We start from the raw sequence: 23,189 nt of genomic DNA on the forward strand, positions 1-23,189 counted from the left end.
ATACAAGAGATGAACAAACAACAACAAACAAGCAATCCGAAATATCTAGGATAATGCAATAAGCCACTTACAACAGTGAGGCAATCATACATAAATCATATTTTATAGTCGGTTGTTTAAAATCCGGATATTTATTAAGCAGCAAGGTATTAAACAGCAATTCTGTTAAAAAAAGGAGTTATCAAAATATAACAAAAACAAATCCAGTCAGGTTAGCCACACAACAAAATCAGTTCCCAACAATGCTTTCCTATTCACAATAATGGTGCAATCTTAGAGGCATGTCTACTCAGAAGTAAGGCCTGCTGTGTTTAGTGGGACTCACACCCAGGTAAGCATGTATGGGATTATGCCCTAAAGCACGTAGTACCCCTTCCCGCACCCCCGCCACAAAAATACCAATTTAGAAGACATAATTTTCAAAGCAACGATGCAGAATTTAATTGCCAAGAAATTCAGGAGCCTGGGAGCGCATGTTAATAATAAAAGTAATAAATTGTAAAGGCCGAAGTATTAAAAAGGTGGAATATGCTTGCCTACAATTTCATAAGCCCTGGACTTTATTTGGCCTGCGGCATTTAAATTCCCAAGCACAGTACTTCAGAGGACTTTTTCCTGGCTGAGGAGAAAGGAGCAAAGGATGGAGGAGCCATTTAATAATGATAAATAATAATAATAATAATAATAATAATAATAATAATAATAATAATAATAATAATAATAATAATAGTTTATTATTTGTACCCGCCCATCTGGCTGGGTACAAATAAATAAAAACATGTCTGTGTGTGATTTTATGCTCCCTCCTGCTTCTATCTTGGAATATAGCAAAATATAACCCAGTGTTAGAAAAACGGAGGCAGAAGTGGGATGATAGACCAAGGGAGGCTGCTCCACTTGTGTTTTAGGAACCGGGCTGAGCAGTGAGTATTTTTTTCTCCTGAGCAGCATGGGGAATATGTGGTTATCCAGAGACTCCAACTCCCATCAGCCACAGCAAGTGTGGACGGGGATGATGGGAGTTGTAGTCCATCCACATCCAAAGAGCCCCAGGTTCTCCACCCTGACTCTTGAGCCTCAGCATTATGTTGAATGTTATTGACACAAACACACATGATGTTGCCAAAGCTTATCATATGCCATTGGGCTGGAGGGGGGAGAATAAAACGATGAATTGATTTCCCCCCTTTTATTCAATGTGTGTTAGCTGCTGCTAAGGTAAGAGTGAAGGGTTGTGGAAGCTGCCATGATGATGATGATGATGATGATACATCATCATCATCATCAAGAAACTGTTACTCAGAGTAAGGTAAAGGTAAAGGGACCCCTAACCATTAGGTCCAGTCGTGGCCAACTCTGGGGTTGCGGCGCTCATCTTCCTTTACTGGCCAAGGGAGCCGGCATACAGCTTCCGGGTCATGTGGCCAGCATGACTAAGCTGCTTCTGGCAAAGCAGAGCAGCGCACGGAAACGCTGTTTACCTTCCCGCCAGAGCGGTATCTATTTATCTACTTGCACTTTGACGTGCTTTCAAACTGCTAGGTTGGCAGGAGCAGGGACTGGGCAACAGGAGCTCACCCCGTCGCGGGGATTCGAACTGCTGACCTTCTGATTGGCAAGCCCTAGGCTCTGTGGATTAACCCACAGCGCCACCCGCATCCCTGTTACTCAGAGTAGGACCATTGAAATCAGCGGGTGCAAGTTGGTCATTAATTTCAGTGTGTCTACTCGAAGAAACAGTTAGCTGACTGCAACCCTTAGAAATAAGATCTTCCATTGTCTAGATTGCACAGAAAACTCCACAGTGGCTCAAAGCATCAGATCGGTCCCAAAACTATTCTAAACTGCCTGTACATTTTAAGCATTGCAACCCAGGAAGCCGCCCAATGCCGCACCAGAACATTGATCTATCTAGCTCAGCATTGACAACACCAGGGGTCAGCAAACTTTTTCAGCTGGGGGCTGGTCTACTGTCCCTCAGACCTTGTGGGGGGGGCGGACTATATTTTGAAAAAATAAATAAATGAACGAACTCCTATGCCCCACAAATAACCCAGAGGTGCATTTTAAATAAAAGGACACATTCTACTCACGTAAAAACACACTGATTCCTGGACCGTTCGCGGGCCAGATTTAGAATGCGATTGGGCTGGATCCGGCCCCCGGGCCTTAGTTTGCCTACCCATGGGCTACACACTGGCAGCAGCTCTCCAGGGTCTCTGACCCCCCCCCCCAGCCTGACTGGAGATACTGGGGAATGAACCTGGGACTTTTTCCCACGGAGCTATGGGCCAGGTAGCACAAGCTAGCCTGACTTCTCCTCCTCAGGTTGGAGCTGGAGAGGGGATTGTCCTCACAAGGACACTGTTTGGCACAATTTGCGGAAAAAGGGGGGAGAGGCACTGAATGCAGCAAAACAACAACAACAACCTAGAGAGGAAAAAGTTCTTAACGTGTCTGAAATCTTTTGTTATTGCCCACGCTTGGCAAAGGGGGAAGCTGCAGTAAAATATATACTGTATTGGCCCAAATATAAGCCACACTTTTTTTTTGCCAAATTCTGTGATGATAATAATAATAATAATAATAATAATAATAATAATAATAATAATAATAATAATTTATTATTTATACCCTGCTCATCTGGCTGGGCTTCCCCAGCCACTCTGGGTGGCTTCCAACAAAATATTAAAATACAGTAATGCATCAAACATTAAAAGCTTCCCTAAACAGGGCTGCCTTCAGATGTCTTCTAAAAGTCTGGTAGTTGTTGTTGCGGCTTGTATTTGGAGCCAAGTGCTGGCACTGACTTGGGGAGCGGAGTGGCGAGCGCCGGCTGCCCCCACGCCCCATTCAGGGCAGGAGTGCCGGGAGGCAGGCTGCCCTCACAAATAAGCCTTGAATTTTAAAGGTGTGGCTTATTTGTGGGTGCGGCTTACTGTCGGTCCAATATGGTGTGTGTGTGTGTGTGTGTGTGTGTGTGTGTGTGTGTGTGTGTGTGTGTGTATTTGCAGGGGATTGTCTTGGAGGAAGGGAATTCTTTATTTCTTGGATCTACCTCATTTTTGTGATTGTAGGTTGTTTTAAACTGTTTCTAATACTGTGTTTTAACCCGCCCTGGTTAAAAACCCGCCCTGGGACCTTAGGGTGATGGGCAGGAGAAGAAGAAGAAGAAGAAGAAGAAGAAGAAGAAGAAGAAGAGGAAGAGGAGGAGGAGGAGGAGGAGGAGGAGGAGGAGGAAGAAGAAGAAGAAGAAGAGGAGGAGGAGGAGGAGGAGGAGGAGGAGAAGAAGAAGAAGAAGTTATTGTTTCCAAAATGCACTGGGCAACAATAATTGATTGCACTTGGGGAACTTTCTCTCCTGGGTGTCTTCTGGGACACAGAGGGTTCATGGGGCCATGACACAGTGCTCTGTGAGTGCAATACCTCAACACCGGCCAGGTGACCATTCAAAGAGAGGGCTGGGGGCTCCCTGGCCCTCCCCACACTATGCTCCTAGGTACATCAGAGTCATGGCGGTCAGGACAAACTGGGATGGTGAATTGTGGCAAGTCATGGTGGCTCAGCCCTAGCGAACCCCACCGAAAGACTAGTGAGCAAAGGAGAAATAACATAGAAGCTGCAATTCCAAGCTGGGTCGGTTGCCTTTATTGGAACATGGGTATATATATATACATGGTGACTATCTTTACATATGCACAAAAGCGACCTATTCAAGCTTAGAGGCTCTACAAACGTCTGAGCAGCTACACTCCCCTTGGTTCAGCACAAGGCCAAGCGCTCATCGCCAAGAGCCCTGATTGTGGCAAAGGAAACGGGGACCTATTTCCGGAGGGCGGTTGCCCTAGAATCTCGCTGAAGCGGCAAAAGAGAGCAGACACAGAGTGTTTAGCACTTGAGAACCCGTTTCAAAAGACAGGTCATACCATGGTCACTGGCTGTTAACAATGCAGATTTGATTTATCAGGGGCGGGGAACCTTTTTCAAGGTCTACGTTCCCTTCTGGGCAAGCTTCGGGGGCTGGTGTGGGCACATGCCAGCAGTGGGGCAGGACCAGAGGCCAAAATGGTTAGAGCAACGAAGGTAAATTTCAGCTTTGTACGGTAGGCTCGTTCCTACACTCACCTCTCTTGGTCCTCCACCCAGGCCAGCAAAGAGGCATTCTTAAGAGTAAAAGGAGGCCAAAATTAGGTTTTTGGGGGCTGAGGTTCCCCACCCCTGGGTCCTGCAAGATTCCAGAGAACTGGAGGTTTTGAAAAGCGGAGAAGTTTCCATCTCTCCCTCGCAACAGTTCCCAGCGTTACTGGGACATTACAATGGCCGGCCCAGTCAGTTTCAGATGCAACATGCACACATGTGTGGAGGGCAGGGAGCTTATATTTATTTATCTAACTTATTTATATTTATTTATTTAATTTATATTTATTTATTTAATTTATATGCCGCCCCATAACCAGAGGTCTCAGGGCTGCTCACAATTCGCACAACCTCCTGTGGATTTTTAAAGAAATAATCACTATGCAGAAAGGAAGGTGGAAGAGACATAGGCAATGGACACATCTGAAACTGATATGGACTTGGAAGTAGCCTTTTCTATCCATCCCTGTACAAAAGATATATGAACTTGACCCCTTGGGCATATATACTGTATTTTTCGCTCCATAAGACGCACCTGACCATAAGATGCACCTAGTTTTTAGAGGAGGAAAACAAGAAAAAAAATATTCTGAACGAAACAGTGGATGTATGATTTTTGTGGTTCATGCTGTGGCCACAGACATGTGATTTGATGGTGAGTTTGGGGTAGCCCAATGCAAAAATCCTGAGGATCCATGTGGATCCGTGCTTTGTAACCATGTTTTTGTGCCACACAACAGTGGGTGCGTGATTTGTTTGGTGCAAGCTGTAGCCATGGACATGCTATGTGATCTGATGGTGAATTTGGGGTGACCCAATGAAAAAATCCTGAGGATCCATGGGCTTTTACCTCCCAGGTAGCCTCCTTTATTGCTAGCATCCCTTATCTCCCTCCTGATCGCTTGCTGACCAGCGGCTTTTTTTCAACACCCACTTCCCTCTTTCAAAAAAAAAAAAAAAAGCATGATTTTTTTCCCCTGGGCAATTCGGCTCCAGGGACTACGCATTCGCTTCATAAGATGCACAGAATTTCCCCTTACTTTTTAGGAAGAAAAAAGTGTGTCTTATGGAGTGAAAAATACAGTATATATATTATGCCATTCACATGGTTTGGCAAAAGCCCCTCTCCCCTGGGAACACTGAGAACTGTAGCTTTGTAGGGGAAGAAGAAAAACAATCCTTGGCACCTCGAGAAACTTCAGTCCTCAGAATTCTTCCCGGAAAGGCATGGCAAGTTAAACCGGTGCATAAAACCAACACAACACAAATTACAAACAAATGCAAATGACAAGAATTGAGATTCTGGATAAACATCAGGAAGGACTTTCTGACGGTAAGAGCTGTGGAACGGACAACCACAAAATGTGCTGGGCTCCCCTTCACTAGAGGTTTTAAAACTGAGACTGGAGGGCCATCTCTCAGGGATTCTTTAGCTGAGATTTCTGCATTGCATGGGGTTGGACTAGATGGTAAAGGACCCCTAGACGGTTAAGTCCAGTCAAAGGTGGCTATGGGGTTGCGGTGCATCTCGCTTTCAGGCCGAGGGAGCCGGCATTTGTCCACAGACAGCTTTCTAGGTCATGTGGCCAGTAGGACTAACCCGCTTCTTGTGTACAGAGGACCGTGACAAGTGACAGAGCGCATGGAAACGCTGTTTACCTTCCCGACGCAGCAGTACCTATTTATCTACTTGCACTGGCATGCTTTTGAACTGCTAGGTTGGCAGGAGCTGGGACAGAGCAACGGGAGCTCACTTGGTTGCGGGGATTCGAACCGCCAACCTTCTAATCGGCAAGCCCAAGAGGTTCAGTGGTTTAGACCAGAGCCAACTCTACAATTCTATGATCCTATGAAGCGGTGCGGTTTAGACATATTCTTTGCGATGGGGTGAGCTCCCGTTGCTCGGTCCCTGCTCCTGCCAACCTAGCAGTTCGAAAGCACATCAAAGTGCACGTAGATAAATAGGCACCACTCCGGCGGGAAGGTAAACAGAGTTTCCGTGCGCTGCTCTGGTTTGCCAGAAGCGGCTTAGTCATGCTGGCCACATGACCTGGAAGCTGTACGTCGGCTCCCTCGGCCAGTAAAGCGAGATGAGCGCCACAATCCCAGAGTCATCCGCGACTGGACATAACGGTCAGGGGTCCCTTTACCTTTACCTGTGCTTTTTAATGAGCCTGGTAGAATCTACTTTCCTATTGTTAAACCTTAGAATCAGGCACAGTGGCGTAGCGTGGGTTGTCAGCACCCAGGGCAAGGCAAGTAATTTGCGCCCCCTAACCCCTAACCTGCTGCCGCTGCCAGCTTCTTCTTGCTACTGCCTGGTCTGGTCTGGTGTGGTTCTCTCCCGCGCTCAGCGCTGCGCTGGGCAGCCGCTGCACTGTCCCTCCCCCAGATAGTCCCTCGCTCTCTCTCCGCACCGCACGCCTGGCACCCCCCCTCCACAGTGGGCGGCGACCCGGCAGCTCGGATCGGATTCGCACAGCCAGCACTGCAGTGAGAGAGAGTGAGTGAGCCAGGTAGGGGCAGAGAGCTGAGAGTGCGAGCGCGCCCCCCCAGATGTTGCGCCCGGTGCGGCTGGCCCCCCCTGCACCCCCACGCTACACCACTGATCAGGCATATATAGGAACATGTTCTAAGCATTTGAATCCTGTGAAGTCATCTCATTCATGCAATGACTTCCGCAGGCCTCATTCTCTGCAGATTGGGGGGGGGGCACTATCTCATGGACCAGGGACCACCTGGCTGAATGTTGACCCCCTGCTTTATTTTGGGTTGCAGAAAGAGCCTAGTAGTTGTTACAGGCTACAGTGGTGCCCCGCAAGACGAATGCCTCGCAAGACGGAAAACTCGCTAGACGAAAGAGTTTTCCGTTTTGGAGGTGCTTTGCAAAACAAATTTCCTATGGGCTTGCTTCGCAAGACGACAATGTCTTGCGAGTTCCTGCTGGTTTTTTCCCCTTCCCCCCCTTTTTCTAAGCCGCTAAGCCGCTTATCAGCTGATCCGATCAGCAGATAAGGCGCTAAAAGCTGCTAAAAGCCGCTAATAGCGCTAATCCGCTAATCCGTCAATGGGCTTGCTTCGCAAGACGAAAAAACCGCTAGACGAAGAGAATCACAGAATGGATTCTTTTCGTCTTGCGAGGCACCACTGTATATGGTTGCTGGGCGGGGAGGCAGAAAATACAAAACTGACAGAGGAGGAAGCAAGGAGGTGGGGACGGATGGGGATTGGGGCCAGTGTCTGCTTCTCATGAGTTTTCACATGCATCACCAATGGAATGAGGATGTTGCGAGTCCCACATTCATGGCTAAGCATGCACAGGATTGCATGTTTTGCACAGGGTTTAAATGGAAGGAATTCAGTCTCTACAGAGTACGGCAAACTCTGCAAATCTGATGCTCAGCTATTTTGCTAACTAGGCACAGGACTGCACCGAAGGATAGGTCTTCAGTACCAAAAGGTTTTTGAACTGAAAAGCATGTCTCTAACAAGAGATGGCTAATCTGAGGTCCAGCGTTCCTCCAACAAGTATCTCCCATCCCAGGCATAATGCTCCAGCAAGCCTTTGCCACTCTGGTGCCCTCCAGATGTTTTGAATGACAGTTCCCATCAGCCTCAGCAAGCAGAGCCGTACACCAGATTGACAAAGTCCACGCACATTGATTTGAAAGACAGAACTGCAAATTGGAGAGAGAACCCGATCTTTGCTGATCAGGACCACTCCGACCACAGTGCAGATGTGTCAGTTAAGTTATTGGCCAGCTGTTTGTACTTCCTGAATGTTTAGCCACAATCGTTTCTTTTAAAAAGTACCCAAAACTTTTAACAATTCACCATTTTCAAAAATTGCATTTTGACCGCGCAGCCTTATGCACAACAGTTGAGAGGTCCCATTGCAGCCTAAAATGCACATTTAAATGCAATATATATTTGGAGATCTCGAAGATTAATGGGGAAAAATGGAATGGAACAGACTTTTGGGTGAACACATGCAAAAATAACATGGAGCTGAAACAGATTTGTCCACCCCTAACTATGAGGTTTTTTGTTTTTTGTCTTAAGTCATGGATAATAATCCATGAAGTTTATTGAACAGCAATAGTTTTTCTAAGTTGGAGCTGTCCAGAGATTTGGTCTCTGTCTGGCTTCCATCCATAATCTCCTCCCCTTATACTGCCTTGTCCTATGTGGGATTTCAAGGCTTTCTGATATACACCTCACCCGTTTCATCTTCCAGAATCTCTTCAATCCGGCTTCTCTGTAAAGCAAAGCAAGGAAACAGTGTGCAGATGATCTCGGTTCGCATTGTTTATTAACAATAGTAACAGCAGCAATCCCGGGTTCATTTCAGTTGAAGCAGTCACCGGTTAAGAAATTATCTCAAGTCCACCCTGCGGATTGTGAGCTGAATTTGTAATGTAAAAGATTCTCCAAGTTTGTTTTGATGCCTTGTGAATGGCAGCACGCAAGACTTCGCATCTGTACATGTATTTGTCTTCGAAGACAAATAAATTTGGTAACCGTTTTTAAGATACAGTGGTACCTTGGTTCTCAAACGCCGAAAACCCGGAAGTAGTGTTCTGGTTTTCGAATGTTTTTTGGAAGCAAATGTCCGATGCGGTTGTCAGGTATTGTTTTTGGGGCACCTGCACCAATCAGAAGCTGCGCCTTGGTTTTCGAACATTTCGGAAGTCAAACAGATGGAACGGTGCTTTTGTTTTTGCTATTTATTTTGCGTTTTTGTTTTTGAGGACTTTTCAGTTAATTTGTTTTTATGACCATGTTGATAATCATTTTTGTCATCTACAATACTGTCTCCTTTATTTTATAGCACTGTACATTGATTATTGCTTTCATTTTATGGATCAATGGTCTTGTTAGGTAGTAAAATTCATGTTAAATTGCTGTTTTAGGGGTTGTTTTTAAAAGTCTGGAATGAATTAATCCGTTTTTCATTACTTTCTATGGGAAAGGGCGCCTTGGTTTTGGAACGGACTTCCGGAATGGATTAAGTTTGAGAACCAAGGTACCACTGTGCTCAGTAAAGTTTGTGAAGAAGAAGAAAAAGAAGAGGAGGAGGAGGATTGGGCAATTTCTTTTTTATATATACAGTGGTGCCTCGCAAGACGAAATTAATTCGTTCCGCAAGTTTTTTCTTCTTGCGAGTTTTTCGTCTTGCGAAGCACGGTTTCCCATAGGAATGCATTGAAAATCAATTAATGCATTCCTAGGGAAACCGCTTGCCAGGCTGGTGGTGCGGAGAAGGGCTTTTCTCCGCACCGCAAGCCTTCAGGACAGGTACGGGAACAGAGGGGAAGGCGCGCAGCGCTTTCCCTCTGTTCCCGGGGCTTGCGTGGGAGGAGGGTTTTTCCTCCCCACCGCCAACATTCAGAACAGCATTCTGAATGTTGGCGGTGGGAAGGAAAACCCTCCTCCCACCGCAAGTCTTCAGGAAAGCCATCCGAAGCTGGGTGGCGGGAGAAGGTGTCCCCGCCCCCCCGCCCGGCATCGGAGCTTCGTTCCGATGCCGGGCGGCGGGAGGAGGCGTCCCCCCCCCGCCCGGCATCGGAGCTTCGTTGCGATGCCGGGCGGCGGGAGGAGGCGTTCCCCCCTGCCCGGCATCGGAGCTTCGTTGCGATGCCGGGCGGCGGGAGGAGGCGTTCCCTCCCGCCCGGCATCGGAGCTTCGTTGCGATGCCGGGCGGCGGGAGGAGGCGTTCCCCCCCCCGCCCGGCATCGGAGCTTCGTTGCGATGCCGGGCGGCGGGAGGAGGCGTTCCCCCCCCGCCCGGCATCGGAGCTTCGTTCCGATGCCGGGCGGCGGGAGGAGGTCGCGCTTCCCCGCTGTCCGGAGATTTCCCTATGGGCTGTCGTCTTGCGAAGCAAGCCCATAGGGAAATTCGTTTTGCGAAGCGCCTCCAAAACGGAAAACCCTTTCGTCTAGCGGGTTTTCCGTCTTGCGAGGCGTTCGTCTTGCGGGGTACCACTGTACATATATTTTTTTAACATATCATTTCCAAAAATCATATAACTTCTTACCTTATATAATATTTTAGACTTCTGTCAACACCTCTGATGATTTTCCGTTCTTTATCACTTATTCTGCATTTCTTAATTTCTCTATTACTCTTAATTATCATTAACTAATAATTCTCCACATAGTCTTTCTTGCAATATTTCAAATAGTCCTCCTTACAAAACTTCTTGCAATCCTACTAGCGTAATCTTTTCATTACAATTACTTTTCAAATAGTTCATATATTTACTCCAGTCTTCTAAGAATCTCTGGTCTCGCAAGTTTCGAACCCTTCCTGTTAATTTATCTAGTTCTGCATAGTCCATCAATTTCATCCGCCATTCTTCTTTTGTTGGTAATTCTTCTTGCTTCCATTTTTGTGCCAATAGTATTCTTGCTGCTGTTATTGCGTATAAAAACAACTTACAATCCTGTCTATTAATATCATCTCCTACAATGCCAAGTAAAAATGCTTCTGGGTTCTTAATGAATGTACATTTCAACATCTTTTTCATCTCATTATAGATCATTTCCCAGAAGTTTTTCACTTTTTTACATTCCCACCACATGTGATAAAAAGTTCCTTCCTTTTCTTTACATTTCCAGGATTGGGCAAATTCATGGAGGAGAAGGCTATTTATTAGATGTGGTGGCTCCGCCTCCACAGTTGAAGGCAGGAATCTTTCTGAATAAGAGTTGCTGGGATCCATGGGATCTAGGAGAGGGCTTGCTGGGATCAAGGTGCAGCTTGCTGGTTTGTCACAGGCTTCTAGTAAACCATTGTGAAAATAGGTTGCTGGACTAGACACTGGTCTGACCCAGCTGGCTCCCTTAACCATCAATGGATCCAGCCACAGTGAGTTAGCTGAATGATTTTAAAGAACCACTGAAGATGATGGTCATCACTTCGTCTTCCCAGGAAACGGTCCACCCTATGAATCAGGGGCAGCATCTAGGGGCGGCCACGAGTGTTCTAGGACCCCCCAAAAAATTTAAAGGTGGGGGCCGGGCCTCCTCAATATTCTGCATGTGCACGCTGTCTGCGGAGGGAGCTGTGCAGCCCCACATTTCTAAGCGACCTTTCTTGATGGGCCCCCCTTTCAGAACTGGGAAATGGAGAGATATGTCAGTTAGAAGGAACTGTTTTCCAGACAGTTTGTGCGTTCAACATACCTGGACTGTGTTCATGCAGTCTGCTAGTTTTCTAAGGTTCTTCCTGGGTGGGAGGAAGACCTCGAGCCTCACAGCACCTTTAGCGTTCCTCTGGAAGGAGATCAGGAAGTTGATCTCTTGTGCCTGGAGTCAAAAGAGAATGAAATGAATGAGGAACTGAAGCCACTTTAGACTGAACCAGACCTTTGGTCCAGTGCTGTCTACTCTGAATGGCAGCCCTCTTTCCCAATCCTGAGACCTGAGGGCTAAACAAGGTGGTACTCTTAATTCAAAGTATATACACAAAGTATCAAATGTGGTGACAGTAATAATCATACAACAAAACAACACCACAAACTGGCTTATAAGTATAAAACCAAATTTACTAGAATAATAGCTAGTATAGAAATAGACTTGTAACCATTCAAACAACAAACATACTAAGGTGCCATATGCAAGACAAAGCCTGGAGATACTGTAAACATGGAGTGGATAAATGTACAACTCTATCTTAACAAGGTAAAGGTAAAGCAACCCCTGATGAATAGGTCCAGTCATGGCCGACTCTGGGGTTGTGGCGCTCATCTTGCTTTACTGGCTGAGGGAGCCAGCGTACAGCTTCCGGGTCATGTGGCCAGCATGACTAAGCCACTTCTGGCGAACCAGAGCAGTGCACGGAAAAGCCGTTTACCTTCCCGCTGGAGTGGTACTTATTTATCTACTTGCACTTTGACATGCTTTCGAACTGCTAGGTTGGCAGGAGCAGGGACCAAGCAAGGGGAGCTCACCCCGTCGTGGGGATTCGAACCGCCAACCTTCTGATCAACAAGCCCTAGGCTCAGTGGTTTAACCCACAGCACCACCCGTGTCCCGTCTTAACAAGTTACATGTGCAGTAAACATTATACAGACTGGATAAATGAACCGTTCAACAAGTAGCGTAAGTCCAATCACAGAACGGCAACCCCATGCCGCCATAATGGCAAGGGTAGCACACTGGAGAATATGAAAAAGTTTTTCAAAGCTGTTTTTCAAAGATTGAACTGGATGAGATGTTCTTCAATGGGTCTTGAGTTGGAAACACAAAGCCGTAGGCATGGATCAATCACGGGAAGGCAAATCAAAGCCACCGCCCTGGTGAGAATAACACAAGTGGGCAAAAGGAGATGTGTTCTCTGGATATATTACAGGTTTCGCTACAAGCTTCATCAGTCCGAAAAGCCAATCAGGACCACAAAACGGTTTGCTCAGGATAAAGGAAGTATTCACAGGCACAATGCCCATCAGCACACCTGTTCTGGCTGGGGCCGATGCAAGTTGCAGTCCAGAACATCTGGAGGGTGCCCGGTTGGGGAAAACTGCTCCCCATTTATGCTTGGCAACCACACGTAAGTTTAAAAAACAGCAGTAGATTCAGGGTGGAGGGTTTTCATCAGGACCACAGTGTATGGGGAGGGAGGTTTATCCTTGCCCTCCCCTACTGTGATTCCAGCAAAAGCCCACTTGCACTGCAATTAGCCTTTGGAAGCAGAGAAAGCTCCCATTGACACCAATGGGAGCTTTCCCTCTAAAGCTAACTGTAGTGCTGGTGGTGGTGGCGGAATTCAGGATTGCGTTGGGAGAGGAAAGGGTGAAGATCAACTCGCCCTGCAAAGCAGCTTTCTTTCTTTCTTTCTTTCTTTCTTTCTTTCTTTCTTTCTTTCTTTCTTTCTTTCTTTCTCACTTAATTTATTTATTATTAAATACATATATGAAATCTTGCAATACATATATGAAATCTTTACATATTGATACATATACATTATATTCGTAAATTCACATTTTCACATTTCATTATGTACCAGCATTTATCCATTTCTTATTTCTTGCCCTGTGTCTTCCCTCCACCCGTGCGTGACTTCCTTGTTATTATTTTGTAACTTTATTATTGAGATTGTAATTTTGTATCTTAATAATTAAACATTCATTCTTATATAGCTGCTTAACTTAACTTTGTGAAATAAGTCTATACATAACAATAAATTCTTGTTGGAGCATCTTTTGGTCATGTATTCTTCTACACATTTCCATTCCTGTTTGAGATTTTGATTGGATTGCATTCTAATTGTTGCCGTCATTTTTGCTAATTCAATCATTTCAAAAAATTTATTTTGCCAATCTTTCAATGTTGGTACTTCTTCTGATTTCCATTTTTTTTGCAATCAATAACCTTGTGGCAGCTGTTGCATATAAAAAGATTCCCTTCATGTCTTTGGGGATGTCATTTGTAATAATTCCTAAAAGGAATGTTTCCGGCTTCTTACCTATTGCTGTTTTAAACATATTTTCAGTTCCTCATGTATATTTCCCCAAAATTTCTTAAATTTATCACATCCCCACCATACATGATATAAGGATCCCTCTGATACCTTACATCTCCAACACAGATTTGATGTTAGTTTATAATTTTTAGCCAGTTTTACAGGGGTTAAGTAATAGAATACATATTGCAATGTGATTTACATGAATATATGCCCTTTGCTGAACACTTTACTCCAGCGTGTGCAGTTTTCGACACACTCTTTCGATGGAGGACAGCAGTGCAAAATTTGGAGAAGTGCGCATTCTGAAGGATGGCTGTGTTTTTTTGTGCTCCCGTTGCTACAGAAAGTGCAAATGAGCTTTGCCTTTAAATGCAAATTTCTCCTCCGCTCCTCCTCACAGCTAACTTGAACCCAAACTGATTTCATTGGGCTCCAGTATCCCAAACACTCGTCTGTCGAGGCCTCAGCCCTGTCACGTCCATTTGCCTAAATCTAACCATCACCCTAGGCACAATCCCTGAAAAGCCACTGGGTTTTCTTGGGAGATGCATCTCTGTGTACATATTGCGCTGCTTGTTGCCAGGTTTTTGGGAGCCTGCAAAGGGCGGGTCGTTGTTTATTGCCAGTTACAGACCCCCAAGAGAGATGCTTTGTTTCAGAATAGCCCCAGCCTTGGAAGGACAGAAAAGGCTTTGTTTTGACAGTAGCAGCAGTAGCGGCTGCGGCTGCGAAGTCCTGTTCCAAGCTTGCTAACTATAGCATATTTTATGGCAAGAACTGTAAATAACAAGCCCAGAGTTACAGCAGGGGCCAAGTTATGACATCATGTTGTTTGGGATTATAGAGTGAGCGAGAGAGAGAGAGAAAATACCTTCCATGGAGGCAGTCTGGTCTAAAATAAGCAACTTTTCCAGAACTAGCTTTCTCACGGGGATTACACAGGGAAAGTTGGAGGGGCATTGATACTGCGTTGGCAGGTTATTCCAATAGGTCTCGATGGAGCTTTCCCAGGGTTTGCATTTAGGAATGGCATGCAATAACACTTCCCAAACCCTAAAAAAACTAAATCTGTGCATGGACCAGGAATTCTGGGCTGTTTCTGCCACACCCCCTTGCTGTCTCTGGCTATGTCCCCATGAATGGTGCTTCCATTTCCCAACCTCTTTGCTGCTCTCAGGATGAAGTAGATGCCCCTATAGTGAGATGAAAACGAGTGTTGGAGGCTAGAGGCCACAGGGCAAGCAGGATCAGCCAAATATATTTTCTTGCTGGAAGTAGAGTGGTAAACATCCTCACCCTACTGAAGTCAGGGTGCACAGTACTCTTTGATACTACATACCGATTTAGCATAGTGGCTAGGGTGTTGGACTAGGACCTGGGATAAGGTACCCTTGCCCGTACGGGCCAGTCTTGCCAGACTCTAGGGTTGTGCGCTCATCTCACTCTATAGGCCGGGAGCCAGCACTGTCCGCAGACACTGTCCGCAGTGTGACAAGCTGCAACTGGCGAGCCAGCACAGCACACGGAACGCCGTTTACCTTCCTGCTGGTAAGCGGTCCCTATTTATCTACTTGCACCCGGGGGTGCTTTTGAACTGCTAGGTTGGCAGGCGCTGGGACCGAACGACGGGAGATCACCCCGCCGCAGGGATTCAAACCGCCGACCATGCGATCGGCAAGTCCTAGGCTTTACCCACAGCACCACCTGCGTCCCAGGACCTGGGATACTGCAGTTCAAATCCCCGCTCAGCCATGAAGCTCATTGGGTGACCTTGGGCCAGTCGCTCACACTCAATCTGTCAGGAGTGCGTGCAGGAGCCGGGCCCTGTGACCAATAGGACTCTCTAGGACTGGGGCCTTCCTAAGTTTGTTCTGAAGAAGCAAGGCGTGGCCTCACAGGTGAGGCCGATTGGTAACTCACAGCACCTGGTGGCAAGAGCTGGGAAGGGAAATAAGGTCAGCATTTCCCTTTGGCTCTTTGCTACAGCAACACGCTTCCTGCCTTGCTGCGTTTGTCTTCTTGCTTCCTGATCCTTGAACCTAGGCTTCTTGACTCCTTGCTTCTTGATCTCGGACCCCTGACTTCGTGACTCCTTGCTTCTTGATCCTCGGACCCCTGACTTCGTGACTCCTTGCTTCTTGATCCTTGGACCCTTGACTTCGTGACCCCTTGCTTCTTGATCCTCGGACCCCTGACTTCGTGGCTCCTTGCTTCTTGATCCTCGGACCCCTGACTTCGTGACTCCTTGCTTCTTGATCCTTGGACCCTTGACTTCGTGACCCCTTGCTTCTTGATCCTCGGACCCCTGACTTCGTGGCTCCTTGCTTCTTGATCCTCGGACCCCTGACTTCGTGGCTCCTTGCTTCTTGATCCTTGGACCTTTGACTTCATGACTCCTTGCTTCCTGACCCTTGGACCCCTGACTTCTTGACTCCCGGCTCTCTGACCCTCGGACTCTTGGCTTCCTGACTCCTGGCTTCTGGACCCCCGTTCCTACTCCCACCCCGCCATCTTGCCCGCGGTCCTGACATCCCCTACCAGGACTTTGATTGCCCATGAACCGGACTGTGACACAATCTAAGCTACCCCATAGGGCTGAGAGAATGAAGAACTATGGTTTCCTCTTGGTTAGGGGGTCTCCAGCTCTCCTCCTCATCTAGCCTGTCCCTGACATCACTTCCCCCCCTCCCCAAACTCCATGCAAACTCACTCTCAGATTCTGGTACTGGAGCCTCGTGTTCCGGAGGCGGTTCCGAGCCTCGGTGGCCTTTAGGACCCCGATGAGGTTCTTCTGTTCCGCCACCTTTTCCTCTTCCGGCACCAAATTCCTGTCCTTCATGAGAACAGCAGCCAGCATCTCTTTCACCTTGGGCTGACTGGGGTCAGCGAAGGCCAAGTAGCGCGCCATCTGCGCCGGAGTCATCTTGTTCGTTTCGCTGGCGCTCGAACGCTTCTGATGTCGCACGGTGAACTTATTTCTCTGGAGAGCTCCACCTTTGGACATCTTTGCTTATCTCGCCGACTTAGATTGGATTGATGCTTGGCAGGAGGGCTATGGAAGAGAGGAAGACCAAACAGCTTGACCATGGGAATAATAATACACTTTTTTTTATACCCGCCCTCTCCGGCCAGAGCCGGGCTCAGGGCGGCTAACACCAGTAAAATTACAGTAAAATCATAATAGGGGGGGGGGAAAACGCCAATTTAAAATACAGGTTAAAATGCAATTTAAAATGCAGCCTCATTTTAAAAGTAGCCCATAGATCAAAACCATAAGGGGAGGGAAGCATAAGGGTCAGACTGAGTCCAAACCAAAGACCAGGTGGAACAGCTCTGTCTTGCAGGCCCTGCAGAAAGATGTCAAGTCCCGCAGGGCCCTAGTCTCTTGTGACAGAGCGTTCCACCACATCGGGGCCAGTACTGAAAAGGCCCTGGCCCTAGTTGAGACCAATCTAACCACCTTGCGACCTGGGACTTCCAAAATGTTGTCATTTGTGGACCTTAAGGTCCTCCATGGGGCATATCAGGAGAGGCGGTCCCATAGGTACATGGGTCCCAGGCCGCATAGGGCTTTAAAGGTCAAAACCAGCACCTTAAACCTGACCCTGTACTCCACCGGGAGCCAGTGCAGCTGGTAAAGCACTGGATGAATGTGATCCCATGGCAAGGACCCCGTAAGGAGCCTCACTGTGGCATTTTGCACCCACTGGAGTTTCTGGGTAAGCTTCAAGGGCAGCCCCACGTAGAGCAAGTTACAATAACACAAGGCTATTTAAAACGCTGAAATAACACTTCAAATGCATTATGCTTTCCAACTCTGTACATCAGGGGTGTCTAATGCCCATTTCAGGGGCCTGACCAAACCCCCCTCACTACTCCCCCCTGCCCACTTTTGCTTCCCAATTCTGAGTTCCCCACTGCTCAGATAACAGCAGAAAGACGGATGCCTAGGGCTGCCTGCTGTTCATTGGGCCCTGCAGCCACCAGCAGTTGATGTTTCTCATGGCGTGGAAGCAAACAGTACCCCCTGCTAACAGTTTCAGATCAAGCTGAACAGCAAAAAAAGAGGCTTGAGGGTCTGGCTGAAAAGCTGGCCATCCTAAAACCACGCCGTGCGTGTTTGTTTTCCACAACAGATATACAAAGGGAAGAGAAGAGAAAACGAAAATAGAAAGACGTGTCAAAAGAGGAAAACGCTCCCCATAGCCAAGGTCTCCTGAGCCTGCTAGCAAGAAATTACACAGGATGTTTCAGATAAGAAAGAGGAAGCGGTTTCATGGGTGATACCAGAGCCTTTTAACTAGAATTTCAGCCACAAGCTAGAAGCGGACAACTCCTCAGTGCCAGGTCAGCGCCTTTGGCATTTTCTGCCTGGCTTCTGACGAACCACGTCTCGTCCAGCAAGCATCTTTTGGGCTGGAAGGCGTGATGGCTCACAGCCGGAACTCGCAGATGGACACAGGCTTAGATTTGCTGCAGGGGGTGTTGCTCTTACAAAACCCTGTCCAAGAACAGAAACATTTTTTTAAAAAGTATTGCTGGAACGTTTGGTTGGGAGAAGCCAGCCACGGAGAGCCTCTTGTGCAGATCACAGAATTAGAAGGTCCAGAATGTGATTCTGTCTGCTCCATGCAGGTTCTTGCATGGGCCAGGTAACCACCAGGCTCTGAGACCTGCGTTGCCCATCAGCTACATGACACCCGGTTGAGTCGTTTGGGTTCCCCACGCTGATGCTCCCCACATGCCCCATGGCACATTCCTGTTGGCCGCTTGGAGGGGCACCATTGGCAAAGGCAACCTTAGCTTCCAACGCTTACTCCCCAAAGGAAATAAATCCTGTTATCTTGTTCTGTTAAATGCATCATCCTACCCGCCACTTATGAGACAAGGGTGGCACTGTGGGTTAAACCACAGAGCCTAGGACTTGCCAATCAGAAGGTCGGCGGTTCGAATCCCCACGACGGGGTGAGCTCCCGTTGCTCGGTACCAGCTCCTGCCAACCTAGCAGTTCGAAAGCACGTCAAAGTGCAAGTAGATAAATAGGTACCACTCCAGCGGGAAGGTAAACGGCATTTCCGTGTGCTGCTCTGGTTTACCAGAAGCGGCTTAGTCATGCTGGCCACATGACCCGGAAGCTGTACGCCGGCTCCCTCGGCCAATAAAGCGAGATGAGCGCCACAACTCCAGAGTCGTCCGTGACTGGACCTAATGGTCAGGGGTCCCTTTACCTTTACCTGCCACTTGTCCAGCGCTTTCCTTAAGCACCACCTTGCTCATTAATCCTCACCCCAGCTCTGGAAGGCAGGACTTTACTACATTTAAGCCTGGGCAAATATTGCTATTAAACACTCACACACCCCTTTGTAATGACACTTACCTTTGGGGAAAGTCAATGGTGAGAGTGTGTGTGGTGTTGTTTTTTTAAAAAGCCACTTCCTTGAGAACAAAACTTCAGTCTCAGAGGGTCTTTAGATACAATGCAAGACAATAGTTTCCCTGTTGGTCAAAAAGAGAAAAGTGCCAGGTCATGCTTTGCTTTCCAGAGTGCATCATGGGAAAAGTGGACAGGACAGGACAAGACAGGTTACCTGTGACCTTGATGGTGAATTTCCTAGTTGGGGTTGGTGCCAGCTATTGGCGAGGTCCAGCACTAGCCCCCAGGAGCTCCTGCCAGCCTGACCCAGTGTCAGGAGCTGGAATCAAGCTCAGGTCAGCAATAAAAATACTCAAAGAAACTAAAGCAGCGCAGGTCTAGTGATCCCTGCTCAGTGCCTGAGGGCCCCAGTCCTGCCACTCACCACCTGGCGTAGGGCAGGACCTGATGGGCTCTATAAATGACTGCTGCCGCTGCTGTCGCTGGGCAGAGAGGGCTCCATTTTGTTTTGTTTTTTGTTTAAACTGCTGTTATTTTTTACCTATGTCATTTTAAACGGTGATAATAATGCTGTATTCTTAGTTTTAGATTTTGATTTATGTGGAAATTGTTTTCCATATGGTTGTGTATTTTTTGATGTGCTTTATTTATTGTTTATGACTTTTGTAATTATGCAAATCTTGTCATGCTGTAAGCCGCCTTGAGCATTGTTTTTTTAACTGTGGAAAGGCGGCATACAAATAAAAAATGATGATGTTCCTAGCAACTCTTCCCAGTAGGTCTTGGTCCAGCAAGGCAGTTGTGAGTGTTAGGATATAGTTCCATTCCACCTTAAAAGGAACAGGCATGACTGTTGTGTGTCACATGCCTGTTCACTTCCAGCACAGGCTTGCTGGGAACTTCCGTTTGTATATTGCTTTTGCTATTGCTGTTTTGCTTGGACACAAAGGGAAGCAGACATGTTTTTCCATTGTCCTGATGCTGAATAAATGCTGTAAATATGCTTACACATGTCTCTGTCCGCTACTTCTGCTGCAAAGAGTTTTTTCTCTGCTGGCTTGCTTGCTTAAGCCTCTGAAGGCTTCTGAGGCTTGAGTCGCAGTTTTGATGCTGTTCCGAGAACTGGAGTTTCGCCCGGCTGCTGGCTGGAGCTAGCAAGGGGCCTGCCAGATGCCCCCGTCTCCTGGCAGCACCCCAACAGCGAGGACTGAAGGTCCCTGTGTTCCACCACTCTCTAAGGCTCTTCCTCTCATGGGCTTTCCCCAAGCAATCTCAGACTGCACCTGCACACAACTAATCTCTGCTCTGCTCTTTTCATTTCTCTGCATGTCCTAGGAGACCAGTGGGGAGGGGAGCTGGTCGTAACAGGGGATGACAATGACACCCTGGCTTCTTCAACAGCCAGCCCCTCTGTCTCCTGGCCCCATCCCTCTCCAGCCTCTGCTTCAGCCTTGAAGTTTGAACTGCCATCTGTCACAACTTCTTCCTGCTCACGAAACCCTGTGGCCTTTTCAGATTCCGATGCCTCCTCCCCGAAGTCTTCTCCCTCTGACCACTTGCCATCCTCCCACCACCAACCCCCTGGTTCTGAACCTTCTTCCCTTGGGGATTTCCCAGCTGGTGCCTCCCATCACTCCTCTATCTCCAGCCAGTCTATGGCACCCAGCTGCGACACCTCTCAGCACCTCTCTGTCAGCCCCTTGGACATTCATTTTAGGAGCCGGTGAGTGGCAGTGCTATTTTTCAATGGGAGCAAAGCTCAGCTCCCATACTTGGTGGCTGCCAGCCTTCTTAATTTACCCAAAATTCAATGCTCCAGCCTATATAGTCCTATGAAATCTATAAAACTCAGCCTCATAGACCTTATGGATTTAAAGGTTGGGGCATTGCATTTTGCTTAAATTAAGATGGCGGGCAGCTGCCATGGATAGGAGCTGACTTTGTCTCCCATTCAGATGAAGCAATGACATTTTCCCACCATTAAAATCCCATTGGGAAGCCTTGGAGGATGAGTGGCAGGTGTAGCGTTGTGGTTATAGGGTGGGACTAGGACCTTGGAGACCAGGGTTTGAATCCATGAAACTGGCCCTGTTCCTGTATGTCACTGCCAAGCAGTGCTTGAGCCAAAATAATAAGCCAGTGAAGAGGTCCAAACCACCCACACAACATACACTCAGTTAAACTCCATTATTGCTCCATTGGTGCTGGAGGAAACTCTTGAGAGTTCCATGGACTGCAAGAATATCAAACCAATCCATTCTTAAGGAAATCAGCCCTGAGTGCTCACTGGAAGGACAGATCCTGAAGCTGAGGCTCCAACACTTTGGCCACCTCATGAGAAGAGAAGACTCCCTAGAAAAGACCCTGATGTTGGTAAAGATGGAGGGCACAAGGATGACAGAGGATGAGATGGTTGGATAGTGATCTCGAAGCTCCTAACATGAGTTTGACCAAACTGCGGGAGGCAGTGGAAAACAGGAGTGCCTGGCGTGCTCTGGTCCATGGGGTCACGAAGAGTTGGACACAACTAAATGACTAAACAACAACAAAGTGCCCCAACACCCCCATGTTCTTTGCATCCCAACATTCTCTCTCTCATATATATAGTATTAAATTTTGTTTTGCAATTTAAAATACTCAGTTAAACATCCTTAAGATATCAATGACTTCCCTTCTTCTCTATCCATGGTTCATTTTGCATACCATAAATCACTGCATATTTTACATAAACTAAACCATTCTGTATTCCATTATTGCATCCATCAAAACTTATTTACACTGTTGAATTTATCTTAATGCTGCTAACGTTTCCAAGTGTACACAATTTCCCCCCATATATTCAATAAACGTTTCCCAATCTTCTCTAAATGTATGTTCTTTTTGTTCTCTTATTCTATATGTTAATTGACATATTATATATGTTAATTGTGCAGTCTGCAATCTGTGCATATTCTGTCAGCTTAAGTTGCCATTCTTCTTTGGTTTGGACCGCGCTCGTTTTCCATTTTTGGGCTAACAAAACACGGGCCGCAGTAGTGGCATACATAAATAACCTGTTTTGACACCTGGGGATTTCCATCTGAATTATCCCCAACCAAAACGATGGGCAAATCTGTCCCATTTTGCTTTCTCTCAGTTTTTCCACTCTTAAGATCTGTTCTCCCTATGTGTGATTTTTTTTAAAAAAGCCCCTTGAAAAGTCCCTTGAAAATTCACCAGAGTTTTCTCCTGCTACATGTTACACAATTCTACCCAATATTCACATTTCTGCAAAGCAATCTTCCCTAATATGTTATATTTTTTCACTAATATATGCATTTTTAGGCACACTTTACCCTGGACAGTATATATGCACACATCATTTGGTTAGGGAACCGCCTTGCAAAATTCAGAGGAATACGGACTTTGAAGGAAAGCTGGGTCTTAGTTTGCATAGTTTTGGCAAGTGAGAATGTAGGTTGATTTGCCTTTGAAATGAAAACTGTCAAACTTCTTCCCATGCAGAGGCAAATACATCCACAAGGGGTGGTGATATAGGGGTGAAACACAAGGTCCCAGGCTCCCCCTTACCCTAAAAACCCCACTTTTCGGTTTCTCCCACTCTGTGACCCTTCTCTCACCTGCCAAGTCAACATCCTCTCCTGCGGCTCTCAGGGCCTTGTACTGGTCTGTCCTTTTGGTCCAGGCCTCCAGTGTACAAACGTCTCCATGGTAACCTAGTTGCCAGGCAACTCAGACAATGGCAAGGAGGCTCCCAGTCTGCCCAGCTTTCACACACATGCACTGACCAGCAAGCCGGCTGCTTGCCGCCTGCTGAACTGAAACTTAGAGAGGGAAATGGTGAGTTAAAGAAAATGTTTAAAAACACTTTTGTTAAAAAAAAAAGAAGAAGCTTTTTATTGGGTATAGTGGGTAAAGAGATACTGAGACAAGAAAAAAAAATATTGCTCTTATATGCAACAACTGCGGCAAGAATTTTGTTAGCCCAGAGATGGAAACAACAGATGAACAGATGAAGTTGATGGACTTTGCAGAACTGATGAAACTGATGGGAAGAACCCGGAACCAGCGAGACCAAGCATTCCAAAAAGACTGGGATCAAGTCATATTATATTTGAAAGATAACTGTTACAGATAGGTAGCCGTGTTGGTCTGCCATAGTCAAAATAAAAAAATTCCTTCCAGTAGCACCTTAAAGACCAACTAAGTT

At 46.9% G+C, this 23,189-nt stretch overlaps 1 protein-coding gene across 2 annotated transcripts; it reads right to left on the reverse strand.

Moving 5' to 3' along the window:
- Window positions 1-3,632: 3,632 nt before the first annotated feature.
- LKAAEAR1 (LKAAEAR motif containing 1) lies at window positions 3,633-22,737 on the reverse strand. 2 transcript variants are annotated; one of them, XM_081196788.1, is made up of 6 exons: window positions 22,600-22,737; window positions 18,983-19,101; window positions 16,316-16,657; window positions 11,325-11,447; window positions 8,359-8,395; window positions 3,633-3,855 (listed from the first exon to the last, which is right to left on the reverse strand). In XM_081196788.1, exons 3-6 carry the CDS (start codon window positions 16,607-16,609, stop codon window positions 3,845-3,847), a joined length of 465 nt encoding a protein of 154 aa, XP_081052914.1. In that variant the 5' UTR covers window positions 16,610-16,657; window positions 18,983-19,101; window positions 22,600-22,737; the 3' UTR covers window positions 3,633-3,844. The 2 variants fall into 2 exon arrangements, with proteins under 2 accessions (XP_081052914.1, XP_081052913.1); XM_081196787.1 differs by lacking the exon at window positions 3,633-3,855 and having other exon boundaries at window positions 8,156-8,395.
- Window positions 22,738-23,189: the final 452 nt, after the last annotated feature.

Source organism: Podarcis bocagei (genome assembly GCF_964188305.1).
Source record: "Podarcis bocagei genome assembly, chromosome: 5".
In the NCBI taxonomy this organism is placed as follows: Eukaryota; Metazoa; Chordata; class Lepidosauria; order Squamata; family Lacertidae; genus Podarcis; species Podarcis bocagei.